Source organism: Streptopelia decaocto, assembly GCF_964273445.1.
Source record: "Streptopelia decaocto genome assembly, chromosome: 15".
In the NCBI taxonomy this organism is placed as follows: domain Eukaryota; kingdom Metazoa; phylum Chordata; class Aves; order Columbiformes; family Columbidae; genus Streptopelia; species Streptopelia decaocto.
In genome coordinates, this window is record NC_138670.1 from 2,520,556 (window position 1) to 2,547,683 (window position 27,128).

The 27,128-nt window shown below is 42.1% G+C and overlaps 1 protein-coding gene across 2 annotated transcripts in view; it reads right to left on the bottom strand.

The window, feature by feature from the left end:
• TMEM132C (transmembrane protein 132C) overlaps positions 1–27,128 on the bottom strand; it is a 166,092-nt gene that overhangs the window by 98,652 nt on the left and 40,312 nt on the right. For both annotated transcript variants that reach the window (XM_082066170.1, XM_082066169.1), the window contains exon 2: positions 19,753–20,641. In XM_082066170.1, the coding sequence (XP_081922296.1) occupies positions 19,753–20,641 (889 nt within the window). The remainder of the gene's footprint in view (positions 1–19,752; positions 20,642–27,128) is intronic.

Below are 27,128 nucleotides of genomic sequence, written 5' to 3' on the forward strand. Positions count from 1 at the left end.
GCCTTTAGTATTTACTAGTTAATGCATTTGTCTGCTGAACATCTTATTCTCTAATGCCTACAGAAGGTTTTGAGGCAATGTCTCAGTGTTTCTATACTCTGCCTCATTATAATGAGTTAGTATTCATTAATTTTCGGGATTCTTTGCCTTGTCAGAAAGAGAATGTTTGAACCAGAATATACACATTGCATCTGATGAGGCTTCTGCTTAACGCTGCTTCATTTTGTTCTTGCAGATACTGCTTGACTCCAGGTTTTAGATTTTGTGCCACCACCTAGGATACAAATTTTGATTTGCTATTCTGCTGGAGGAGATAACGAAGCTGCAGGTTTTATCACTTGACTTTTCCCATCTCTTCTATGTTTAGATTATGTGTGCTGTTCCAGTCTCAGATGCTGAATGCTCTCTGCAGCTGCACCGTGTCTCACAGATGCACAGTAAGCTCCTTTCTGTCGAGCCGCATTGTGGCCCAGCATGGTGCAATGGGTAGGAAGCTATTCCTGGATGCGATAGCAACTTCTTGTGTGACATTGGATGAGGCCTCTTAACCTCCCTGTTCTTCATCCTTCTTCTCCAAAATGCTGATGATAATCTAAACCCACTTGATTGGAAAGAACTTTCAAATCAAAGGAGGAAATTTCAAAAGAAATGCTATTTATTTCTCTACCAAAACACGCACATCTGTGATGAAAGACGCTGCTCTCTCCACATCCATCTCCATCCAGCACTAAGACGCTGGTTTTTTCCACATCAGTTTTCTCTGCAGCTCTCTCACTTCCTCTGCCTCTCCCAGTCTTGATATGGCTTTTGAAATTTGTTCCTAATGTTGTTTTTAAGAGCTGTATGAGCATCTGGTTTAAAATCTGAAGCTTCAGTAAACACTGGACCCCAGTTATCACTTTACTGTTCAGACCAGTCTCCTAATTTAATCCAGAATCTGCTATACCTACCCGTATTCATTGCTAATATGTCCCATTCACAAAAGCCTCACCCGAAGCTCTTCAAAGCCTGTCACACCACAGGATGCACAAAGGAAGCAGAATCCGTCCTTCAGGACTCTGATCTAGAGAACAAAACTTTGACGTGGCTGCACAGCACCTGGGTTGGAAAACCATGAGACAAAACTTCTGCTTAGGGTGACGCTGACCCAGAACCACGCGTGGCTTTGCTCGCTGTCCTGAGAATGGTACCAGCTCCGCAAACAGTAAATAACACCTCAAAGCCCACTTAAATCAAGGAAATCTGACCATTTCAATGATGCGCCTGCATTATAAACAGCCCTCTTGACAAAAGGTGAGCCTATCAAAGATTCACCACTCTAATTTATACAAACTATCAACTACCAGACCTCCACAGAGCATTAGTCAGGTATTCAAAATACTAATTTAAAAAAACTATTACATAGACACATGCCACACTACCTCTGAAAATCATTTAACATCACGGAACTCGAGTTTCCCATAAACTGAACGGCTGTTTCATTTTCAGGTTGTTCAGCTCTTTCGTAAATTAAAATTTGACATATTAATTTCTTTGGCTGCCTCAGAGTTGTACTCTTCATTGCACACATCATTTTTGCCAAGAATTCCAGCCAAACTCAGCTCCTAATAATCCTGAGCTATAAACACCACAACAATGAAGCTTTTTCCACTATGGGAAAGAGGAAGCTATAGAGCATTTCACAGAAATAGTATTAGAGGCAAGAGCTGAACGGTTTATAGAATTGCAGCTACGGAAAGATTTTAAGATCTGAGGTATCAAAGACATTATAACATTAACGCATTATGATCATCATCTTCGTAAAGATTAGAAGCAGGTTTTAGTTCTGAGTTCACACGTTTGAGTGACAATTTGGGCAACTATTTTGTAAATATTTAAGAAAAGACCAGTTATCTGTAGTGACTATTCACCCGGGATATCTATTCTGAGAAGCTATAAAGGGGTATGATGTACAACTCTTCCTGTTAGTATCGTGCATTGGCCATGAAAGACCTCCAAAATCACAGTAAAACCTACCCAGATTTAAAAGGTATTAAGACAGCTAAAAATCTAGGAAAGGATGGAATACAAGATCCAGTTCTAAGAAGAGACAAACACGCTTTGTGTGTTCGGTATCTTATAACTCCTCTTCATGCACCTCAAAAAGATAACCTGAAAAACTGATCCAAAGTTAGTTAATGAAAAGAACATACATTTGAGGTTTTCAATACTGTGTTCAGCTTATTGGGGAATAGATGTGTTTACATCATGATTTAATAATAACTGGTGCTGGAAAGGGAGCTTCGGGTTTTCTCATGCAGCAGTAGAGTCCAGCAACCCTTCCTCTGAGAATGAAAAATTGAACTGACTTGCACTGTTCAGCGGTAAGAACAGGAAAAAGAGTCTAAATAATGGAAAAATATATTTTAGACTTCCTCATTTCTGCAAGCTTGTCTATTCTATATGGCACAGGGAAATAAATATAACAGATTAAATCAACTGTGACCCTACACTTCAAACTGCAAAGTGGGAAAAAGAGATGAGGGAAGAGATGCTCCAATGCTGGATTACCCTTAAGCACATCTGATTTTTAAACAGAAATAAATGTGCCCAAACTCTACTTAGAGAGCTGCAATATCTCTGCTTTGAATTTCTCCCACATCAGTCACCAGGAAGTCATGTTGGGGACATCACCGCCTCTGCCCCTGTACCTGACCCACTAACACACATGAGCCTGACCATAGGGTAGTACTGCAAGCCCTTCTCTATTATTCTGCTATTTCTACTACACATTTTTAAGGATGCTTTTACCCTTTGGGAAGAGACATAGGAAGGGGCCAGCAATGTAATTTTACATGGTTGTTAGTCGGAGTGGCACGATCATTTGTCTTTTGTTACTATGGAAATCAGTGCATAGAGAAACTGTGCATGGGCAGCCAATTAAAATGTCAATAAAAGTAAATACATTTAAAGAGGTCATGCCCATGCATTATGCAATGAGGAAAAAAAAAAAGGCTTATATTTGTATCATGCTAATTAAATTGATGTGGTTATTGAAAATCATTTTGTTTCACCTGGAGCCGTAATGAACTGACACCACTTAATGAGAAGGAACCAGCGCTGCCCGAATGTGCTTCTGTACTAAAGCTCCTTTGACAATGAAAGATGGTTCTGTTTACATCTCATTTCAAATTCCCAAATGCCAATGTCTTTCCAGTGAGGTAAACACTGTTTTTTAACACTAAACAATTATGAGCATTTGTAATTTTGGGCAGCCTTCAACCTCGCTGTTCACTGGCTATTCTGCATGCTGGAAAAGAAAAAAAACAAAACAAAATTGAAATAATCCAAAGAACTATTTATTCTGAAGCTGGATTTATAAAGTAAAGCAAAGTAATCAACATAAAAGTTTTAATTGCCTTTCTGGTATGACTTATTAAATCTGGACATACTAGGCCAAATTGTGTTCTCTTTCATGGAGATTTTACTGGGATTATTCCACGTACAGAGCAGATTTAAAAATCAGTTTGGCCTCAAAACTTCTGAAAGAAGTCAGTATAGTCAGACATGCAGAACTATTTGTATTAAGTGCTCATATAGTATACAGAGACAAGACAGAGAGATACTAATAAAGTTCCATGTTACTATTTCTTTTGCCTCCGATCGCTTTGCTTTCAGCTCCAGTCTTCCACCCGAGTGCAGAATACACACCAAGTTTATTTTAAGGTGCAGCAACAGCTTCTGCTGACATCTCCTGCCACTCTGTGGAAGTGTGATGGATGGCACCGAGACGACATCTCAATGAGGCTTCAAAGGATGCTGCCGGCACGCACCACACCAACCATATGTCCCTCATTTACATAGCCAAACTTGGCAGAATTATTGTATTACGGTTCATTTTGTGGTCTCTGCAGATCCCATAAATATTTTCCAACACAGAGAAGCCTTGCCACATTAATTATAATAGGATTGCTTTGCTAGGCAAGTGGGAATACTGCCAGGATCTAATAATTCTGCATCTTGGTGCTTAATATTCAGGACGACTCAAATAATAGATGTATCTAGAATGCCTACTGGATATTTCAAGTGCACCATCACATTTGGATCGCAAATGATTTTTTATGCTTTCAAACTTGAAAGTGAATTCAGCGCTTTTAGAAAAGAAGGATAAATAGAAATGCTCTGAGCCAGGAACGCTGTTGGCAGAGCCTGTGAAAACTCTTTCACCCATTTCTGTGAGAAAGATACTATTTTTATCCTGGGCTGTTCTTGAAAAAAGATCATCCTTCAGGTTTACTGTGGAACAGTCAGAACGAGACTGAGGAGAGAATCTGACAGATTTTAAATTACTATGGAAATCATATCTCCTAAGCAAAATCTAGGTACGTCTGGAGAGAAGTCTCACCAGAAAAGGCTCATTACAATACTTCATCCTCTTTATTACTGCTCCTGGAGGCAGCTCAGAATCTCTTCATATCTTTATGTTAGCAGGGATGAATTTTCTTAAATCTGTCTTTAGCTGAGAGGCTGAAAACCAATACTGGCTCCTGACAAAATAAAATTGTTATGATTGTTATGACATCAAGATGTATGTATCTGAACTGAAGTGAATGAAGATGAGACCCAGCTCTAAGGAACCCTGAGAGTGAATTCACTCTTAGCAGGAAAACTGATTTCCATCAGTCAACGTAATAAAAATCTCAAATACGCCTAATAGTTGAGTCTCTGAGCTCAGGAGAGTGCAAGATCTGTAAAAGTAAAGTCCAGCACTCACCAAGTTCAATACACAAGACTAAACTCCATTTCACATGAGATCTGCACACAAACATTGCCTCCATTGCCTATTGAATCTTTCAGCTCAAGTTTAGCACCAGCTATAAGTAAATATTTAAGGAATATATATGCATCCTTCTGGGTAAAGCAGCCCAGCAATAGCAGGGGTTTTGATTTCAACATGCGTTAAACACAATCAGTGCACATTCACTCCCTTATCAGTCACCCCAAGTCATGGATATAGCATCGTAAAAATAAAGACAAAATTAGATCTGAGGACACACCACACATAAGAGCCCCACTGGGGATGCATACCTTGTTGAACTTGATTAGGAGTCATTTAATATCCAGTTACAACAAGGCACTGTCAAGAGTCAGACCAGCAAGTCTCAGTCACTTCATTGCCAAAGGTGGGTAACCAGTGTTCTCGCAAGAAAGACAGACGGCCGTCTTGAGATCTGTCACTGGCACTACATACTAATAAGTGCTTGCAACCATCCATCTTCGCAGGCAGATCTGCCTGCAAATCCCTGCGCAAACTGGCACACAGCCAAAGCCTCTGCTCTTCCCTCCCTTTTTCTGGGCCAGAGAGGGAAGGGAAACAATGCCAAGACAACCCTGGCAATTCTCCTGTGTTTGTCACTACAACCGCGTTTCAGCCATTAAAGTATCGCAACACACAAAGGCAAGAAGAGCATCTGCATGGCAGGAAAGCAAACGCTTTGACACATAAGCCCTATTCTGTACCTAAATCTAGTCCCAAGCACCAGACAGAACATTGATAGGGGATCCAAATAGGATGTCTGGGGAAGAGGTACAAACCTTTTATATACTTACATTAAGAGTCTGCTTTTGGTGCTTCTAAAAGAAAAATTATGTATGTATTTGTATACGTGTATATACATTTATTTCAGCAAGAACCAAGGTAAGAAAAATACAGACCAGGAGACTGAAATGATTCGGCTGGAGGCCAGAGGCTGTTATTGTAGCTATGAGCTTGCCCATCTTTTGCATCAAAGCTTTGAAAGGTTTGTATCAATCCCGTTGGCTGCAATCCCTTGATGACAGTCACTATTGGTGTTTCAAATGCACTTAACTTGATTAGGTCTCAGTGGATTGTTTGCTTTTCCGACTATCGTATGCTTAGGAAAAGCAGAATAAGCGCCTGGCCAGCTCTCAGGGATTCTTTTATTGATCCCGACTCTCCTCCTGCAGGAGGTGAAGCTCCCATTGACATCAATGAGAGCTCTTTGCCTGCGTGAGAGAGGAGCGTGTCATACGTTTATTTAAAAATAAACAAATCAAATTGAATAAAAGAGAGCAGTGGGTGTTCAGCACCATTACGGGGTGAAGCTGGTGGACGTCAAGGGAAGGTACTGGCACCAGAATGGTTCAGTGAATAGGGCTTGATTTGACCTTATCCTTCCCCACCTTCACATTTCAGTTCTGCTAATGGATATTTTTTGGAACACGCAGCCAGAGAGGGTTCCTGAGATACTGCTACCCAAACGTTTTCTCTAACAGCCAACCGGTTTTAATAATTACCTTTAAGAACTACAAACCTCAGGCGGTTTCAGGCCCTCTGCACCCTACAGAAAGCTTTTACAGTCCAGCCCATCACCAGTGCCCTGTTCCTATGGACCTTTGCACATAACAACTGAAGAAAACCTCTTTTAATCACCCTGCCCTTCTTTCCCTTTCCAAAAAAACCAACAACTTTTAACTATAATCCCATTTAAAGCCTAAAATACAGACAATAAGAGAATATAAACTTGCTACAAAAGGCTGGAAGTCACATGGCTGAAATGAATAGAGACCATATTTATACAAGCATGTGTATTTAAGTGTTTCAGGTTTAGGATAAGATTTCCTCTGCCAAAAATGTGGCAGCTATATTTGCTAGTCTCCATGGGAAATGTTATAAAGAATCAAAAGCAAACAAATTTTCCTTTCAAATAAACTTGACCCGTATGTTTTAGACATATGTTTCCCTTTGAATCCTTGTCCTTCTTTGATGGTGCTACATACTTCTCGCCCTTTAAGAGCAAATACTTTGTTGTTCCAGCGATACTTTCCCACAATTCTACCACGAGGGCCTCTCTGGGTTCTGAAGCCGGGGCTCAATATTCATCTTCAGTCTTTACACAGAGCTTGTCCAAGCAGGATGCCCAAAATCCTTCCTATGTTCTGCATGCAAACTTGAGCTATTGCACTGCCATCATAGCAACAGGGGAAAATATCTTAGCATATAATTCAGCACAGAGGGAGACAGGATTCAATTCTGAAATATCTGTGATTCCTTGCACACTAATGGATGCATTTTCTTTTGTTGTTCCCAAGCTCTTTGTGTGGAATTAGCTCTAGCCCTCATCCTTTAACTACGATGAGAATCTTTCCAAGATACCTGAAAAAAAGACAAAACCTTGTCTCACTGGAGCCTACACAACTTCTGGGTTGTTCACAACGTTCTTGCTAGATTAGAAATGAACCCCACCCAAATTAAAACATAGGACAATAGGTTACCAAGGCACCATGCTGGACTGTCCAGCAGGACTGAGCACAAGACCCTCACATTCAGAAATAGGAAATTACAATTTAAATTAAAGGATTTAAATGCTTTGCCTGTGAGCAACAGCAAATTTAGACTTTGCTATAAGGCCCACCCACCACATGGAGATAAAGGCTCCCTCCAATACACTATAGAACTGTAATAACTTGTGCCATATATCTTCTGCTAGTATATGTAGCGACCTCCACCAATACACAATTAACAAAAAAATTACAGTGGTGCTTTCCCCAACTAATTTCTGTATCAGATCTCTCTGGCTCTTGCTCTCCATCACCGTACTTCTGCCCTCATTAGCACTTTGTATGAACAACTCCACAGGGAGTCTGGCACTTCACAAGTTACTCCTCTTTCTGGACATGTCTTGATTTAATTAGCTGGTTTTAACAGTCTGACTAATTGCTGACAGAGGGAACTCTGATAGTCAGGAGTTGAAGTGTGGTGTTACAGGCTACTAGCTCTTAGAATAACTACTCAATGGTTGACTTGACCATGTCCTGAAGTCAACAGAAGCTTTGACAGAGATGTAAGTTGTCACAGGATTAGATTTTTTATCAGTTGAGATCTGGGTCATTAACTGTAACTTTTTTTGCATCAGTAGCTGAATTTTACAGTACTACCACAACACCCAAAAAAATCCTGGGTCAGAAATGGGTGATGTCATTAGCCTGAAATAATTCCTGCTAATATCCACAGTAAGAATTATAACTGGTTGCAATAGGACTAACACAGAGAATGTGGTGAAAGTGATTTTTACTAAGAACCGAGATGATTACATTAATAAAAAGCAGGGTTTTTTCCTCCATCTTCAACACTTTATCTGTTTAGAGTTTTGTCAGCATGGAAAGCTCACACCTGGCAATTTCAGTTTCTAAAATGAACATATGTGAAAAGTATTTCTAGAGGAAACAAACACCTTGTTATAACAGGCATTTCAACAAAGTTCACAAGAGCATGTTCTGATGAGGGGAACCAGAACACTGAAGTACAAATACATCATGGAAACACAGGATTGACTGTATAAATAATTAAAAAAAATTGTAACAGAGCAAAAAAGGTCCCAGTCAGTGTCCAAGTCTCATCACGCCTGACACAGTACAAACACATCCCAAGACATTTGTCTTCTGACACCATTCTCCTCAATGAAGTGCACGGAAGGAAAAAGTACTACCTAATCTGCTTTGCGGGATAAAACACACAGCTCCCAGGAGAATTTCACCTTGCAAAATAAATGAGAATGGATATCTAAAATCAGTTACATGTGTCACCTAAAAGCAAAGCTTATTTAATTTCTTCTCCAGGCCAGAGGCTGCAAGAGAACTCTACCTTGTGCTTATATTGCTCTTCTAGTTTCTTCCCACTTTCTCCTCTTCCACCTATAGACAAACACAGAGGAAATACATTTATCCTCCATGCAGCTGTTGCACAAGGACTCAGCATTCAGGTCTGAGATGGGTGAAGGCACACGTGGTGTCCAGAAGATCACGGCCAAGGAAGGAACTACAACAGGTCCTCTTCCATCCCTGCTGACCTGAGTAGGGTCACTCAGAGCAGCAGGAGCTCCTTGTACCACCAAGACTGGGAGCTGAACACTTGACTTTCCATCTAATGATACTGTCATCTCAACAAAGAGCATTATTTGGGAATGACGATGCCCTCTGAATGCAGGACAGGCAAGATGCTCAGCAGACAGGTATCAGATATGAACACCGGCCCTGGAAAAAGCCACCAGCTTTTGTTAACCCTGCTAGGTCTGTTCTCTGATTCGACAAACTTACTTGAGGCTCAATACTTGTTAAAGTATTTTACACTTAAGCTGTAATATATAAAACAGCACAACTTAATTCATATATTTCATCTATATTATATTCATATTGTATTAAGATATATCTTAAGAGTAGGCTTACTGGTGACTCATCTACTCTTTGGCCCTAATGAATTTTCATTCAATAAGCAAACAAAAGCAGAAAAACCCAAGAAAACCTCACTGATAAATGTTCCTGTTCACAGGGCTTTCACCAGCTGAGTTCCGAATGACAAATGAAAGACTTCAGATCCATTTTTTGTTTTCAATAAAAATCTTGTTTAACAGTGTCATGAATATTCATGTTTCTGGCACAGCTCCAGATGAAGCAAGAGCAGCCAAATCAAACAAGAAAACAACAGTCCGCTTGGCTCTACAAAAGGATGCACTGGATTTTGTATACTAAAGCATGCACTTAAAAACAGGTACAAATCAAACTTTGCTGTGACTGTGCTCAAAAGGGAAATAAACTCCCCAGACACCAAAAGCAATCTCTCAGCATGCAGAAATACTAATGCTGGGCAGCAGTTACTAACTGATCCGAAGTCCCCTGGCAGCAGGAATGTGTCGTATCTACATCACAGGAGTGCAAAGCTTGAGGAGCTGCTGGTTGACAGCTGCTGTTCATGGTGACAGTGGTGGCCGAGATGACCCACAGCAGCAGCTCCACAGCCCTTTGGCTGTGACAGATGTGTGTCCTTCCACAGAGCTGCACGGGGGCCGGGAGGTGCTGCCTGAGCATCTCCAGCTCCTCTCCACGGCACACGGGGGACAGGGTTATAAATCCTGCTGTCCCGGAGGCAATCGAGCAGCTGGCTGTGGTGGCCCCAACCAGTCCTTGTATTTAGGTAGGTCAAGGACTGAATTTGCAACTAAATCTTGTGCAATGACAGGAGAGAAAAAAAACACCTAGCACACACTTTTTTCTCCTCTTAAGTCTTTGCTTACTTGCACAGAAGAGTCAGGACCCCTCTCAGAAGGATCACCAGGTCTGCTGTGAGTGGTTTCAGTGTTATAGTCCCAGTACTTTTTGTATTTACAGAAAAGAGCAATGACAGATAAAAACAGTTCCCATTAAACAAACACTTGAGTACATGTATATTTCAGTAGCAACTGTGATTTTTAATATGACTGATTAATTTTCTTATGTTTGTAAAGACTCAGTTACTACAATTCCTCTTGTGTTTTTCCCCCACTCTTCCTTCGTGTTTCTGACTCTGAATCAATTGAGTATTTGGCAAAAAGGCAAATCATAGAGCCAATGTATCCAAGCCCAGGGGGCTCCTTAAGCACCATTTAAACAAATATCGAAGTAACATTCCTTATCCATTGAGACTTTTTTTGAGCAGGGAAGGATGCACGGATGTTCACTGGCTCTTGCCATCAATCTGTTAAGTTTCCTCCTTGAACAGCCAGGACTTAAATAAAAAGACATAATAGAAATGAACAGCAGTAGGATATGTGGAGGCGGATATAATTATGCAACACAACAGGACAACCCTTGCCTTTGGAACAATCGGAGCTTCCTAGAACAAGAAGTTCTTGACCATTTCCCATTCCCAGGGATCGCTCTCACATCCAGGCGAGATCTCACCATGACTCACTCATTTAGCACTATGAGAACAAGAGAGCTGTTGTGACTTTTTATTGAGCCCTCTTACCTCAATGTCTAATGCACAACACTGGGCAGGGCATCCCCAAAAATGACACCTTCTGCTATCAGCTTTACTAACAGGGAAGAGAAGAGTATTATCCCCAAACCAGAATAAGCAGTAATGTTTAAAATCTAGCTAACTATATGATTTCTTACTTTGAAATAAGCTCTGCTGATGTAGGAAATTATCATCTGATTCATATCAAAAGGGTAAGCAATTAGACCCCTTTCAACAATATTCCTTGCAGCACATAGCACATTCCCATCTGCAGGATTAAAAAGCATTGCATAAAGCATGATCTTGATTTTTCAAGTTCCTGCACATGTTTAACTTTGGTCACAGCACATACAGCTTAGTGCATTAATAGTCCTTTTGCAGAACTGGGGCTACAGCTTTGATCCTGCAACCACTTCTGTCCACCACAGCATTTGTAATGTCCTCACTGCCAATGCAATGCTCTATCAGACTAAACTGCGCTTGATTTTAGTGCAAGGTGGTACAGAGCCATTCCCTCATGGGAAATGCCTATAACAGTTAACACAGATGAACCTAAGAGGGCTGTTAGTAATATGTAATGCAGTTTCACTGTTAGTAATATGTAATGCAGTTTCACCTCAGTCACTCTAAAAGCATATAGAATATAACATAGAACATGCAAGCACCTTCTTATAGATAAAAAGTATATATATATACACACACACACTCTCTATTTTTTTTTTTTTTTTTTTTTTTACTCTGAACTGAAAAAATTGCTGCATTTATCAGGTAACTGTGATATGGAGCAGGGAGAATGTTAGAGAACACTTGCATAAGGAAATTTTGAGAAACCACAATCCCAAGGGAACTGGGCAGCAGAAGCTCGTGGCACGGACTGGGGTGACCAGAGTTCCACACAGCTGTTCATGAGCCATCTGGGTTGAACAGAGGTAAGAACACAGGAGAAGAGCCGCTACCCCCATCGTTACTGTTCAGAAAAAAGATAAGAGGGATTTTGTACAACTGCCAGAAGTTCATGCGATCAATTCAGCTTCAAAAATGGAGCTGTTTAAGAGCAAAACCAAAGTTAGTCCGCTATTAGATCCCATTTCCCTTAAGCACTCATCAACATACCGTCAGGGACTGTTCCCACCCTGAAGTATTTGAAATCTAATTAAACATGGGTAGAAGTAAAAACAGAGTTGAAGTAGCTGACATAAAATTATGCATATTGGAAGGCAAAACTAGTTATATACAAAGGCGCTAGACTTTTGGTTTATTGCTCTCCATCCACTACAATCATGACATATTTGCACAGCTATGGCATCCATTACGTGTACACAATGAATAAAAAGAACATGTCACAGTGAGTTTAATGTCTGTGTTTACTTTGAGAAAGAAATAAAAACAGCTGTTACCATAGCAATGGGCAAAGCACCCATCACCTGAGATGCTACGAAAATTAAAGAATGCAAACTATAGGTGACAGCACAGCCACACTTTAGTGAGCGATGAGACATATTAGTTTCCAAGCAACTATGCAGGACTTCTTTAAAGATCTTTCAGAAAATATTACAATTAACCAGCTGTCACTGTCTACAGCCAGCTGATAAAATCTTTACTCGGCTATATCAATATTTCTGCCCAGTGCTAATTACAATAGCATTATCTCAGACAGATAAGCGAAAAATCCTTAAGCAGTACTCTGGGATCTTAAAAAATTGAGATTACACATCACGTTCATAGATTTCTGCCCAGGCTAGACTGCCGCCTGCAATATCCTTTCTAGGTCTTTGAACTGCTTGATTTAAGATACTAACACTTCACCACGAAAGTCACTGGGGAATTGCTTTGAAGCTCAATGTCAAGTAACTCAGACCCTAAGGGACCTTGGCCACAAGGTCGCTGTCTCTGCCCTTCAGAGACCACGGTGCATTGAGCTCATTAGCTCTGGACTCACCACTTCCACGTGGCATCACAAGCACAGCGGTTCCCACCAGAAACTCAAAGCCCAGGGTCAAGGATCCAAGTCATCTCCGTGAACGTTGCCACAACGTCACCTGCGAGGCTGTGCGACCCTCCTGACGCTACAGCCGACTCCAACACCCCCGCTCCGCTCCTGGATGTGCCGTGAGCCCCTCTGCTCTGCCCTCTTCACACGGAGCAGACAAATGAATTACGACTTTAACACCATCCTCTCATCATCTACTGTCTCTGAAAACAATATTAGAATACATCTAAGTGTACACTGCCCACTATTGTTATCATAAAATGACAGCAATTAAGCACATACCAAAAAAAGGTTTGGTCATGCCATTCTACTGGAAAACTGTCATCAGGCTGCTACAGAAGAGAGAGCAGAAGCTGGTGTTAATGTGGCCTCTCACAAATGTCTCAAATCCAGAGGGATAAAAAGCAGCCTGAAGCCTGTGAATATTCTCATTACTTTCAACAGGACTAAATTTGGGTATGTTCCTAAGTGAAAGGCTCTTTTTCCTCTCCACAGGACAAGCTCTCCACACAATCAGGGCTTTTTCTAAGCTACACGTAACCTCGAGCAGAAAAATTTTTGTGTTGCTACTGGTGGTATTACAAAAACCCACTGAGATGAGGCACATCAAGTGACTTAGCGACTCCAGCAGTTAGCATCACAGCACCTAATTTATTAAAAGCTATAGCAAAGCTCAGCATCCTGAGTAAGCAGCCATGCAATCCATAGGAAAGTTCGGTTTCCTCAAAACAGGACCCACAAATGTCCAATATGCCAAATAAAGAACCCGCTTAGGCTGGTCAGCAACAACATTAGTGCCCTACTGGTCACCTGTAGGGCTGAACTGCCTTCCCAGCACCCACGGGCAAGCAAAAGATTAAGCGTGACTTGACAGTCTAGTACGTCAGGAACCTGCAAAACCAAGTGGTGAGTCACAATCTACAACTATTTGTGTGTTCTGCTCAACTACTAATCGGGGAGGTTGAAGAATCACGCTCTAGACTTCGGTGTGTCAGTACCACATATTCCCTTTAATGAGTCTGTCTCTTATACACAAAGAACTCAGTCTCATAGCACTTTGGAAATCAGGGCTCACATCTTAGAGCCAGAGCTTGTAAGACAAAGCAAATATCTTTAAGCAGCCCGACAGCTGATAACACAGAGGGCTATGTCTGAAATGCTTCCCCCTGTTTTTCTTCTTTCCTAAGATACGTGCTATCGCTCAAGTCTTCTGTAGTCTTGCTGATCTGAACAGCAACATGAAAACCTGAAATGATGTTGTTGGAGATGATCAGACTCTTACTGCAAATTAACCCCCTGGCAACTTTGCTAATAGAGACATTTTGTAACACACCAGGAACCACGCAACGCACAAAAGATGGTGAATTTCTTTTTTAACCCGGTCTCATCTAAACTATTAATTAATCAGCTTTGCTGTGCATTGAAAGTCTATAGAAAAGCAATTTTCAATACTACACAAACCAGCACACACCCCTCTGAAGAGACAGCACACACAGGGCAGGGTGGGATTTCAGGGAAGTACAAAGCACCGCAATGGGGTCCCAAAGGAAACAGTGACAAAAATCAGAGTCAAACGCTTTATATTTAACAGACAAGCTCGTCATTCTGTAGACATTAACTCTTAAGGGCAGAGCAGCACTTCCCACCATCCCCACAACTTCTACTGAAGTTTTAACTGCAAAGTGCCATAAGAACATACAGAGAATTTGCAGTTCTTTGTGCGTGTGCTGTCGGTGGTGCGGAGCGATGGTCTGCCAGAACAAACTTCAAATAACCTGACAGTTTCTGCCTTAAATAATGAGCCCCACAAGCACAGGTAAAACAATACGGATAAAGCCAACAGGTTTTACTGTTCTACTAGGTCAGGTAGCTACTCTTGGACTACTCCCCATACTTCCACCGCGTCCCAAATCCTCCCCCCTGCAAGCCCTGGGCTATGACTTGCTGATGTCCCTCCCCATATCGTTCCACCAAGTCACTGATGCTTTTACAGCTTTAACAAATGCAGCATGTTTTAAATAGTCACACAGTTTCTCAGGGATACTCATTTCCATTCAGACCTACAGGCGCACACGCTTTCTTGCTTACAGGGGCCTTGGAACTCACCAGCTTGTCAGATAATCACACTGAGGGTTCCCGGGAGAGTCCCTGATGCATCAGATCACAGCCTTTTTCAGACAGCCCGAAAAACCTTCTCTTGGTTCAACTAAAAATACAATCCCAGTTGAATGAAATTTTCCTCCCTACTGCTGGTTTGGGAGGACTGAGGTTTTCATGGTATGATCTTTTAATGAGCCACCATTGTTTCTAATTAGGCAAGTAACCAAGGATTTAATTAACTGTTGTAACTTGAGTCACACAAGTGGCTAATAGTCTAAACAGAAATTAAATGGAGGTGCCTTATCTCATCTTTAACCAGCCTTGCACATGCAGAGGCTTTTGCAAAGGTCGGGCAGAGCAGAATCCAGCAGGAGACACGATGCTCCTCAGAGCAGCATCTCAACACACAAGGAGAGGAGCCAGAGGCACCAGCGAGCATTTAGCAACACGTGCTGCAGCGTATTCAGAAAAGCAGCCAGGAGCCACTCCACTGGTTTGCCAAGACTAAAGGGGATGGGAAGGGAAACTGCTTGCAAGAGGGGATTTAAACAAGATGCCTCAATGTAAAGTTTCCAAAACTCAGATATGCACATGCATTTGCCAAAAAGTTAACCAAAACCTTCAGCTCCAGCACTTGAAGCAGCATTGATAGCAATTCTCTGGCTGACGGCTGATGCTATAGTTTTGTTCTCTTCCATTTATGGTCTCCCCTTACAGCTGTCCCCCCATCAATTCTTTCTACTTTCCCAAGCAACATACTGGGGACCGTTTTCAAACATACAAGCCCGAAGCACACAAGTCCAGATGTGGTTTCCCAGCCACGGCTGTTCTGTAGTGCTGCTCTGTGTGCACCTTCCTCCAGGTTTTTAGCTGCTCTCAGTACCACCTAACACAGCACTGCTGTCAATACTCATTAGGAACTGACATATAAAGCTGCCTCAGCTGATGGGTTTAATAGCTTTCCTCACTGCATTTATCCTTTATCCTTCCCCCAGTCTGTAGATTTATTATCACTACTAATTATCCATTGTCTTGGGTTGATTTGTTTGCTGGACAAAGGTAATTCAGTAACACTGTTTACAGCCTACATCCCCTTCAGGTGCAGTGAGCTGAACTGCAAAATCTGTAATAAGGAGCCCGAGGGGAAAAATAGTACCACTGTTTTTCACCTCTTTTCTCTAATCAGGACAGATAACAGCTTAATCCCCTTTTCTCTTTACTTATCCTGCTCAATACCTTCTGTAAATCAGGTTATCTGGTGGTTCAGCACCTTCTAGAGGGAGTTAGAGATTAGCTGCTGCCCAGCAGAGCAACAGCAAACACTCAGTGCTCCCACACCTTTTGCTTTGGCCCTGTGCTGTACAGTGCTCTGCCAGATCAAACGCAGCACGTCACACCATGAAAAACAGATGGAAGGATCCTTTAATGGTGTAGTATCTGGAAAAGTATTTAGAGGTACTGCACAAACACAGCAATGCACACAGGCCAACCTTTCTAAAGCTGCTCACCAGCTCCCCACTACTACAAATAGACATCAAGTAGCCAGCTTACTACTGACCTTCAAATATCTCAGCATACACACACACCTACAGGCTCCTTTCTGAAAGTTAAGCTCATCAGAAAAGCTTGGTTTCAGTATGGTTATGATTTTGCCCATATTTGTAGCCAGCTCCTAAAAGCATTCAAGAACAGGGTCTTGCCCTAAGGATTCTTAGAATAGAAGAGCTTGTGTACACACCAACTGGTGAAGCAACAATCATGGGAGCTCTGCTGAAGCCAGCAGTGTTAATTTACAACAGCTCTGGGAAGTGCACAGAAGACCTAAATGATCTCTATTTCTTCAGCTCTTATCAAGATTTTCCCATCCATATTACTGTTGATAATATACAGCAAACCTGAAACTCCTTCCATCAAAGGAAGTCGAAGTCTTTTCGGAACAGAACTGAAACAGGCTTCGCACTCCTGACAGCAACCAACTGTTGCTGTTGCTGACCAACTGTTCCCATTTTCTGTGTTGCATGTATAAAGTGCCTATAAAGACTTACCAGAGGGGACTCAGCAGGACAGGAACAGGCCTGCGAGCTGAACCTGTATCCTATAACCTACCAGTATTGTTTGAACCACTTTCACAACAGCCCTGTGCTACCAGGTGCAAGAAAGGAAGGTCTGCGTTTAGTCAGACATTGCTGCTACTGCGTAAATGTACAACCGTGCTTAGTTCACCTCAATCCCCATCTTATTAGTCTCTCTCTTTGACTTTACTGGTGTTCTAGGGCTGATAAATTTATAGATACAGTAACAGGATTGTGAATTAAGACACACGAACACAGTTTCAATTGCAATGATTTGTGGATATGAGGTCATTTAAACCAGTCCACTTTCCTTTTGCCAGAGGAGATTTGTAGCTATTATTTCCGCCCCCCCGCCCCCCCAAGCAATGATCACATGCTGTTTGCTTCAGCACTGGATGCTGCAATACCTCAATGAATCATATACAAGAAGGAGAAAATAAACCAACCCACTATGCCTGGGGATAATGTGTGATGTGTTCTTCTTTAGGATGATTAAATGTGAGTACATGTCATAGGATGTTGGGATTGCTCTGCCAGGAACCCATGAGTCCGAGGGCATACAGTCCTCTATCTGACCAGGCAAATGGCCACAGAAAAGGTTAAAGGAGCCCCCAGGCAGATCCAGCATATGCTCCCTGGCTGCTGCATTGGTTTGGTTTGGCTTTTTTTTCCTGTAAGACACAAGCAGTTCATAGATTCCAGGGTCAAATTCCTTGCTCTGTCACACCTAGGGAAGTTCCACTGGAGACCACCGCTTGACTCAGCTTTGCCAGCCTTTCCGCAGCACCGCGCCAGTAAAGCCACGGGAGAAACCTTCTCAGTGGACAGAGCGGGCCACACGGTTCACGGCTCGAGGGGCAGCAGCACCCGACTGTCACTAGTGGGTCTCCGCTGTCCCTTCCCATTGCAGCACCAGAAATTCAAACCACCTCCTCCTCTTTCACATGGCACCTTCAGCAACGCTTCCATCTGATGCCTTAACTGCACAGATCAGCATCTCTGGTAGACAAAGAGACTAATATGTCTGACAATACAGTTTTCAAAACCAAGACTGCTTTGGAATATCTCGCATCAATTTTCTTGCCTTTTGTTGTGGAGAAGAAGCACAAACAGTGCTGATTTTTAGAATGTGAGTCAGCCCTATAAAACATCAAGACAACAACTACTGCCCATCCACACTGGAAGCACGCAAAAACCATTTAACAAAATCTTGTTCTCTTCAGCCTCTTGTGTTCTTGTGTCTGGTTCAAAGTAATTTTAAGCAAAAAAATGCAAATCCTCTTTGCACCAAAAGGGTGTTTCAGCAAGGAAATGTGGTCTGAACTCTGTATTTGTGATAATACAGAATTACCAACACAAACAAGTGTCAGACTACTCACTTCAAATAAATCAGTCACCTGTTCTCAAAACCAAAGCAAATCAATTTTGTCCATAAGAGCAACTACTGATGCGCCACAGTACAATCTCTACCTATTGCACCTCTCAGCATGCAAATGATATCCTTGCCTAGGCAGGCAGATTAATTTCTAAGCAAAGAAACACCTCGCCAGATTTCAACCGTCTTGTTTATCTTCAACTTGCTTTTCAGCAAAATAAAGACTGGGACCCGGACCTTCAAATGGTGATCCCCTATCCTGCTTTTGGATTTTTTCTTTCCCCACAGCGATGCTTGTTATGTGGAAAAGCATTCTGTTGGTGCTGCTTTGTGAAAAAGGATTTTCAGTAAAAGATAAGCAACAGCATCAGAAAAGACTTCTCTAACCAAGCTTTCACTCAGTAAACAGGTGTCTGGCAGATTATCTCACCAAGTTAACCAAAGCTGCAGACATCTGAACCATTCCAGGATGACTAAAATCCCCCTTTTTAAAATATAAAAGCCTTTTATCTGTCAAGCGACACTTCCTGTTCTAAAGGTTATTCTCCTCGGTAGTTGTCAACTATGTATTAATCTAATTCATATAAGCCTTAGAAATAAATACTTTCATGTGCGGAATCTTTGGGGAAACTCTTGATTCCCTGAGGCTTTAAAGAGCAATTGTTGCTTATCACCGTGGAAATTTCCCTTGAATTTAAAGCCTGGTAACAAGAAAAAAAAAGATACATCAAATATTTCAGTGATTAAGAAGTTCCCCAGTCTTTGTCACCCTCAAAGGATTTTCATCTGATCAGTAGGGAAACTGCTAAAGAAGAAAATAAAAGGAAAGTGCTGTGACCCAGTAAGGCAGTTCTTGCGTTCCCAGGTCCTGTATTCATCGCTCCTGTCCAAAACTTCTAATAGCTACATCAAACACATTAGACTTTATTTTTACAGGGTATATATGTTGGTACTTAAATACAAGTAGATAGTTAAACCCCTCCCTAAAGAGCGCTCATCACAAAACTGTTCTGTGTGGGAGAGGCAAAGCGCTGCCAGAGCACTTAGGAAAAGCAGGTAATTGAAATTGTGCTCCATTTAAACTCCATGCCTGTGCAATAAAAACCTGAGTTTAAGAGCCCTGTAAAGCAGAGAACTTTTCTGGTGCCTTACTGTCTGTCACTGTGCAGAAACAGGTTCACTACAGCAGCAAACTGCTGTGTTTTGTACGTTGTTGTACAATGTAGGCATGTCACAAATGGCACGGTACACATGTTAAAAGCCTTCTAACGATGGAGGCTTTCAATCCCCTTGACAGCATTCAAGGGAGAAAATAAAGCATTTGAGCGACTAGGAGCAACCTTCAATGTAGATTAATTTCAAATTGGGTGAGATTCATCCTATGTCCCCAACATCCCTGTGTGCTACCACATTAGAAACATGCAAACCCAACCTGCCATACCTGAGGATGAACTGATCCACTGTGGAATTGTTGGCAATTGTCACATAAACATTCACAACCTCTCCTTGTTTGACAGGCTTTGAGGGCAACCAGACAACAACATTGGTATCCAGCCGTAGCTCCGTTAGCTGGGAAGTCTCCTGGCCTCGGTAGAGGCTGACAGATCCAATCCTCTGCAAGTGGGACATGGTTTCATCCATGCCATCTTTTCCTGGCCGGATAGCATTTCCTTTCCTTATATCCTCAGCGGTACACTCTCCCTTCTCATCTCCTGGTTGAATAGTATAGTAAAGCTCCACAGGGCTCCCCTCATACTGATCCAGTGGCTTCTTACGGCCCGTGACAACCGTGGGGGGGTTAAACCAGCTCGGCAGGAGCTCCAGCTCCGCCACACACAGGCCCAGGTCCCCCTGGAGGCGGCAGCTGCCTCGGACCTCGCGCGTCTCTCGGAAGGCGAACACGCGCAGGCAGGGCAGCCGCTCCGTGCTGCTGTAGTCATCCCAGTCCCTGCCCACCATGTAGAACAGCACCTGCACTTTGGGCTTGCTCGGGTAAATTCTGTCGTTCATTATGTAAGCCTGAAGTTTCCAGTTATAAGTGAACTTGTTGGCAGATCCAAAAAAGCTGGAAGTTAACATGAGGTCCTGGGGCACAACTTGTTCAACAGAAAAAGGTCCATAGCTGGCATTTAACACAGGTGGTCTCTTGGCTTTATATGGGAAGAACGATTCCACCCTGGACTGCAAACTGGAATTTCGCATAAAGTCCTGGTTGGCTTCTTTGAGAAAGAAAGATGTCTCGGCATTGAAGATCCGATAGCTCACAGGTAGGTATGTTGGTGATGAAGAAAACCTCTGATTATTGTCCAAGACCCCTCGAGACTCTGTCACTAATAAAAGAAAAGGTGGCGTAAGTTAGATCAAATCTGTTTATGGGTTCAAAGGGACATTTACTACAACTTTAGTGGAGATACTTGGTAAGGTAGGGAAGAGCATTACTTCATGCAAAAAATATTTACGATGTAGCTATATGTTTAGATATAGCTAATTCTTTTTTTGCATTACATTCACAAACAAAAAGTAAAGCAGGCTTTAGTGCTACCTCACGTTTATCTGCAATAAATATTTTGTCACACATACATACAGGTGAAACACAAAGGGTTGTGAGCAGCATGATCACTTATTCATCCTCCCAGAGGGAGTAAGAAGAGGAGGGTTCCCATAGCAGCGGACATTCTTGTTCCAATAGCCATTTCACACAGCTGAACTGAACTGCACTGCAGCAGCACTTCACTCACACCCAGCAAACACATAAAGTACTCATTGAATAGTCTGACTTATCACCTGGTTGAGAAATAAATAGGTTACTTGTCATTCCTATGCAATGTCCTGCCTCCCTAACAAAACTTCTGCTGAAGTTCACACACACCAGTTCTCTTAGGGACTGGCAACAAATCCAAGTCAAAGCCTTGCAAAAGCAATTCTGTAAGTAAACAGGGTGTCTTTCAACACACACATGTGCTCACCTTCCCCACTCTTTTCCGGGTCACAGCACCCCCTTCTGAACTTTCTGCCCACTTAGAAACTCCCTCCTGTCTTTCCATCCTCGTGTTCAGTCACTGCACATGTTCGGTTCATCGGCTCGGTCTGCGGACCCCAGGCCCCATGGATGGCTGATCACCAGCCCCACAGGAACACTGGCCAGGACATCAAAGAGTTTCTGTTCTACAGCCAAAAGGCAGAAACTGCTTTTCTAAGAACTGACACACACACCATTTCACTCTCTTCCTCTGTCAAGAAACCTGCGCTCATATTACTGTTTCCAGCACTATGGTCTACACCTCTATAATTCCATACCAACAGTACCCCAGCTTTCTAAGCTATTTAAACACAGATGCACATCAGAGGCTAGAAATATTTCAACAAGCGCACAAGAGAAACTACCAGATATTGGCCAATTTTAAGCTTCAGCTGAAATCAGATTTTTTCTGACATAGATGTTGTTTGCCTGTTGTAAAGATTAACAGCATATATTGTTAAAAGACAAAAACTATTACATAATTAGGGTAGATAGAGAACAGTTAAAATACATGTAGATTACATAATACTACTCATGTCTCTTTCTAACTCATACCAAAGAGATTAACTATAGGTACAGAAGGTAAATGAATGACAATGCATCCAGTACTAGACTGCCTTTAAAATTTTAAAATAGCCCTTGCCCTCAGACATATGTTAGTTCCAATGGCCTTGGGGAACCCCGTCAGAGTCAGGATTTAGGTTTATGTGTAAGTTCAGCTCTTCAAAGAACGGCAACCGTAAGGGCAACGCATAATGTACAGATCCATCTGAAACTCAGGAACACCTGAAGGTCTCTAAAAAGCCCTACAGGGAGAGAGTCTTTTACCAGCCTTCTCACCAAAGTCTGCAGAGCTCAAGGATTTTTGCAAGTAATAGATTCACTGCCCTTCTAGCATGGCTGGCTGCTAGCACGCTAATTACGCGGTCAAAATTAACTAAATGTTTTCAAGTAATAAATAATCAATATGTGGCATTACACCAAATCACTCCGGCTGACAGACAACTTCACTACAATCGTGTTGGGTGTGCACATAGTGACTGTGCTGGGAAAATGAATTGCTTTGGAAAGCAGGTGTTGGGCAATCAAGAAACAGCAAAGAAAGAAATGGGGGAGGGGGGGAAAATCAAAGCTCTCAAAGGACAGCAGCCGTACATTTGAAATGCAGAATTAACATGTGTTGATTCATGTTTAATTTATGCATCACCACTGGATGGTAGAAATAGTTTTCATAAATAAGCAAACTGCCATGACTGGACAACACAACCCAACCAACGAAATAAACAAAAACACCCAATTAAAGGGAAAAAGAGACAAAGAAAAAGGTAAGAGACCTGACAATGAAAACACCAGCACAAGACCTTTTCTGCCAAGTAGATTCATCTTTAAAATATAACATCAGTTGAGCACCCTGTTACAATCCTGTAAGTCTCCAGCCCTTGGCATACATGTTAATCCTGCTGGAAGGGAATCCACAAAGGCCACCTCTCCTGCACTGATGGATTTCCCCTTGGCTGAACCAAAATATTAGCCTGTTAAGGTTACATCCACTTGGGACCATGGACCTTTCAAGAAAACAGCAAAGCCCACATTTCTTGTGGTCCAGAAGCAGAATAGGAACTTGGTTACTGAAACAGCAGCAGTTTGGTGTCAGTTTCCTCTGTAAATCCCTTCACCTGCCCTGGATGAGCCTGCTGAGATTTGGTCACCTCCCTGCAGCCCTTTGCAAAGAGCAACCATTGCCATGAGAGATGCCACCATTATTTTAAATACACCTGGTTTGCTACACAAGAAGTCAGCGTCTTACTGGTCAGTTTGGTTATTGAATTTGACTTGACAAATGATTAGAATTCCTTTATTAGACATCCTCTTGTCTCAGGCCAAGAGCTTTGTAATATTACAGGGCAACAAGCTTTAATTGAAGAAAGCATACAAGCACTTCCTTCAACATAAGCATTAATTGACTTAAGCACACAGGTATATTTTGCTGAAGTGTTTTATCATTAGAGATACTCTAGATTGGGCACCATTGCTACTGAGGGAATACCTTTGGCTTCAACAGATCTGCAAACAACAGAAATAAACTCAGCGAGCTGCAGAGACAAGTGAACCCCTCTGATTTCAAAGAGCTGTTGATCAGGGTCTGTGCTTGAAACTTTACAGCTGTTTTGCTGCAATTCCCAGGATTTTTGCCGTAGCACATTATCCTCAGACTGACCGTGGTCCCATTTTTGGGGGCACTCTGCTACCTACAAGTAGGCAGCAAGTGCTTCACCCTCCTACATTGGCAAACGAGTTATGGCTTGTCCAGAGATGGAGTCCAGCGTGGAAAAGATTAAGAACCATCAAGCAAAGCCAGCATTAGTCAAGAACAAAAGTTAAGGCTTACAAGTCATTATTCCTCCTAACAGCCTGGTGACTTTTTAATCCTTTTTCTGGCATCATACACTTCTGCAGCACTTCATCTGAACCCAAACAGGCATCTGGTAAGCACATAACTGGCTCCAATGTGACAGGCCAGCTCAAATTCCTATAATCTAGCAAGTTCATTTTTGGAGCTGGATATGAAACACTGAACTCTGATCTGTATTATTATTTCTTGGATTCTAGTGTAGGAGGAATTTTCTTTGGGGGGATTTCACATGGAGCTGGAGCCCTGGGTGCTGTATTGACTGGAACAGTCATAAAAGCTTACTATTTTTAAGCCATTCTTTTATGAGGTTGGTTTGAAACAACTTTCTTTTGGATGGGGAATTAAGAGTTTAGATATAGGTGAGAGATTACCGGCCAATGGCCACGTATCTTCACTGCCTGATGTCTGATGAGCCCCTGAGCCTTCAAGGAACCCATGTGCCTGTCCCCTTGGTTTCAGTATTTATCTATTAGAAACCAGGATTAGACCTCTGCATTATAAGGCATTATCCAACATCTGTCAGGTTGTTCCATTTTCCTCAGGATTACTGACACAATAGGCACATATGTATAAAGCACAAACTGTTGTTTTGTGATGTACAGCCTTATCATACACAGAAAACAGAATCTTTCAAGTTTAATTTGGAAACACAATGAAAGCTTTCAGGAAACTGCACATTAAAAATGCATTTCCCATCATTTAATGACAGCCTACGAGCTCCAGTTTTTGATGGTCACAGTTCTATACATCCCACCCTTTGATAGAAGAAACTCCAAAATACCCTTTTATTGCAAACCCATCTTCTCTATCACCCTCAATTCACATAACCGAGACATGTGCGTCAAAGACCGACTGACATTCAGGACTGAAATCTATAAACTGTGTTCTCAGACTGGCTGATGACCTTAAAAGTCTGTAAGACAACAGTGTATATGCAAAGGTCAGCGAAGGTTTCCGAAATAATTTCCACTCACAGTGCTGACATTACCAAATGTCTGTACTGCCAAGGCCAGCTGACATACTTAAGCTCGTGTACTGCTTAGAATCAAAGATAAATATCTGGAACTCGAGTTTCCATTAATGAAAGCTTTTGTTAAGAGATAAGGTTTGGAAAACTTTCTATAGACACCATTCAAGTAATCAGGCTTTCTCCCCCTTGCCGGATGCTGCAAATGTCAGTGTCCTGTGAGCAACATACAGTAGGTAAAATGTCATATGATGGCCTTTCATTCCAATGCTGTTTGCCCCATTGTCCTAAACTCCATGGATTCTGCATTCACTCGTTGTGTCAGCACTAGAAGTCCAAAGCGAATAACACTTAAGCTGATTTTGTCTGATAGCTGTGGAGAAGAGAAGGATTTGGAACACCAGAGTTTATTCCCAGCTCCATTGAAAACATATGGAGCCAGAGGAAACCTCTGAAAGCCAGTTTCTCTAGCAATGAAATGAGAGAAGTCAAAGTTTGATTGGCTTGGGCTTAAAAAGCAGATTGAGTTCATCAGACAGAAGATTCGGTAAAAACACTGCTTTTTAAACATTTTTTTTTTTAAAAAGCAGGCAAAAATAACCCAATGGAAGTCATAAAGCAAGGAGTACATAGACTATCTGGTTAGGATTTTCTAACTTAACCAGTAACTTTTCAGAGATCTGGACTGTGGATCTCCCATTGAAGACTATGCCAAAAAGGGGAAAGACAGGGCTCCACAGAGGATGTCTTGAATTTAGACATACAAAACGGCTTACAAAAATCCCCATAAAATTCAAAACCTCGGCCAGAACATCACAATGATCAGCTACATGAATAACACAGATTTATTATTATTTTTCTGTTTACTGAAGTGTTGTCAAAATGGGAACATGTAAGATGCAAGTTACAAACATGAAACAAATAGTTCTGGCCTTGGCAATGTATCAGCTCCTTGCCCCATGTCTTTTCCCCTGGTTTTTAACAGAGACATGTGTTCCTCTGCTGGTTAAGTCTTTGTTAGATGCTGGTAGGCACTCGCTCCTCTGTTTAGACATTAAATTGCTTTGCACAAGCTCCTTGTTTAAGAGGAAATTAAGGTCCTAGAGCCTGAAAGGTGCAATTTGCTCAGCACCCTCCACCGCCACAAAACTCAACAAGGACCAAGAGTACAAAGCTCAGTGTGAGCTGTGCTCAGATCCGTGCAGGATGGATCCTTCGGATATGTAGGTGTAAGCAAGGACACAGCAGATGAAAATCTTTCCAACCATCTAGATAGGGAACTGAGGCAGGGAACTGAATTGGCTTTGCCAGGAGTTTTTATCAAAGCACAGAAGTCAGACATCTTTACACCCATTTGATGTCATTGCCCACAAACCAAATCCTTCCATTTCCAAACTTCATTTACACAAAGATTGATAACAAACATCTCAAAGCCACACGATTTGTTTAGGGGTTGGGCAATTTAAAAAAAAGTGAAGAGTGAAGACTGACAATTATCGTTCTTCACTCCTCCTCCATGAAGGAATTGGGAACAGTAACAGACGTAACGCATGCACACTTTTAATACTTGCACGGATAAAATACTTGCATGCATGCATGCTGTGACTTACAACATGCCAGAATATCCCACTGTCCTGGCTACAGCCCTGCTAATCATCTCAATTTCAAAAATGCAATGAGGATTTATGAGGAGGTTAATTGAGAAATGAGGCTGAGGGGGTGGGGGGCAGCCTTGCTCACTCGGGAAATGAACTCAGCATCACCTTTAACCTCCAAGTAATTCTTTGTCACAGAGCACAAAGCAGCTCATCATACCAGAACAGCAGCAGCACAGAAAACAAGGGGAAATCCATCTGGTGAAACACCTTCCTTCCCAAGGATTAATTAAAAGGGATGGTTAGAGCACCGGTGTTGTTGTGGTCACAGCATCTCCAAGGGTTGTTTTTAAGGGGCTGTCTCCTAAAAGGTGACCCAGCTGTGTTACTAACAGAGCAAAGGCCAGAAGATACTGGGGTGAGCAGCTGCCCCTCCCCAAAACTCATTGTTGTTTCTCCCAAATACCCTGTCCTGACTCAAAAGCTTTGTGGCAGCAGCCCAGCTCTGCACAGCAGCCACTGGGTGGTCTCTGGTGGATACTGGTGCTGAAGGGTAGAAGCAGAAGGGAATAGGCTCCTTAAGCCCCAGTCCCCATGCCAGCTCAGCTCAAGCCATTCTTTAATCTCTCCAGTTTACCTGCAACAGAGAAGCAGGTGGGTGAAGAAATCACAGGAAGAACAAAGCACTACAGGGGTTGTGGTATCAGTACATGGTATGAGAAAGTCAAAACTACCAGAGGAAGAATGAGATCCAGAAGCAGGAATCCTCCAGAGGGACACAAGCAGTCCTGACAGAATTCAGAGTCATGGTGAGGAAATGCCA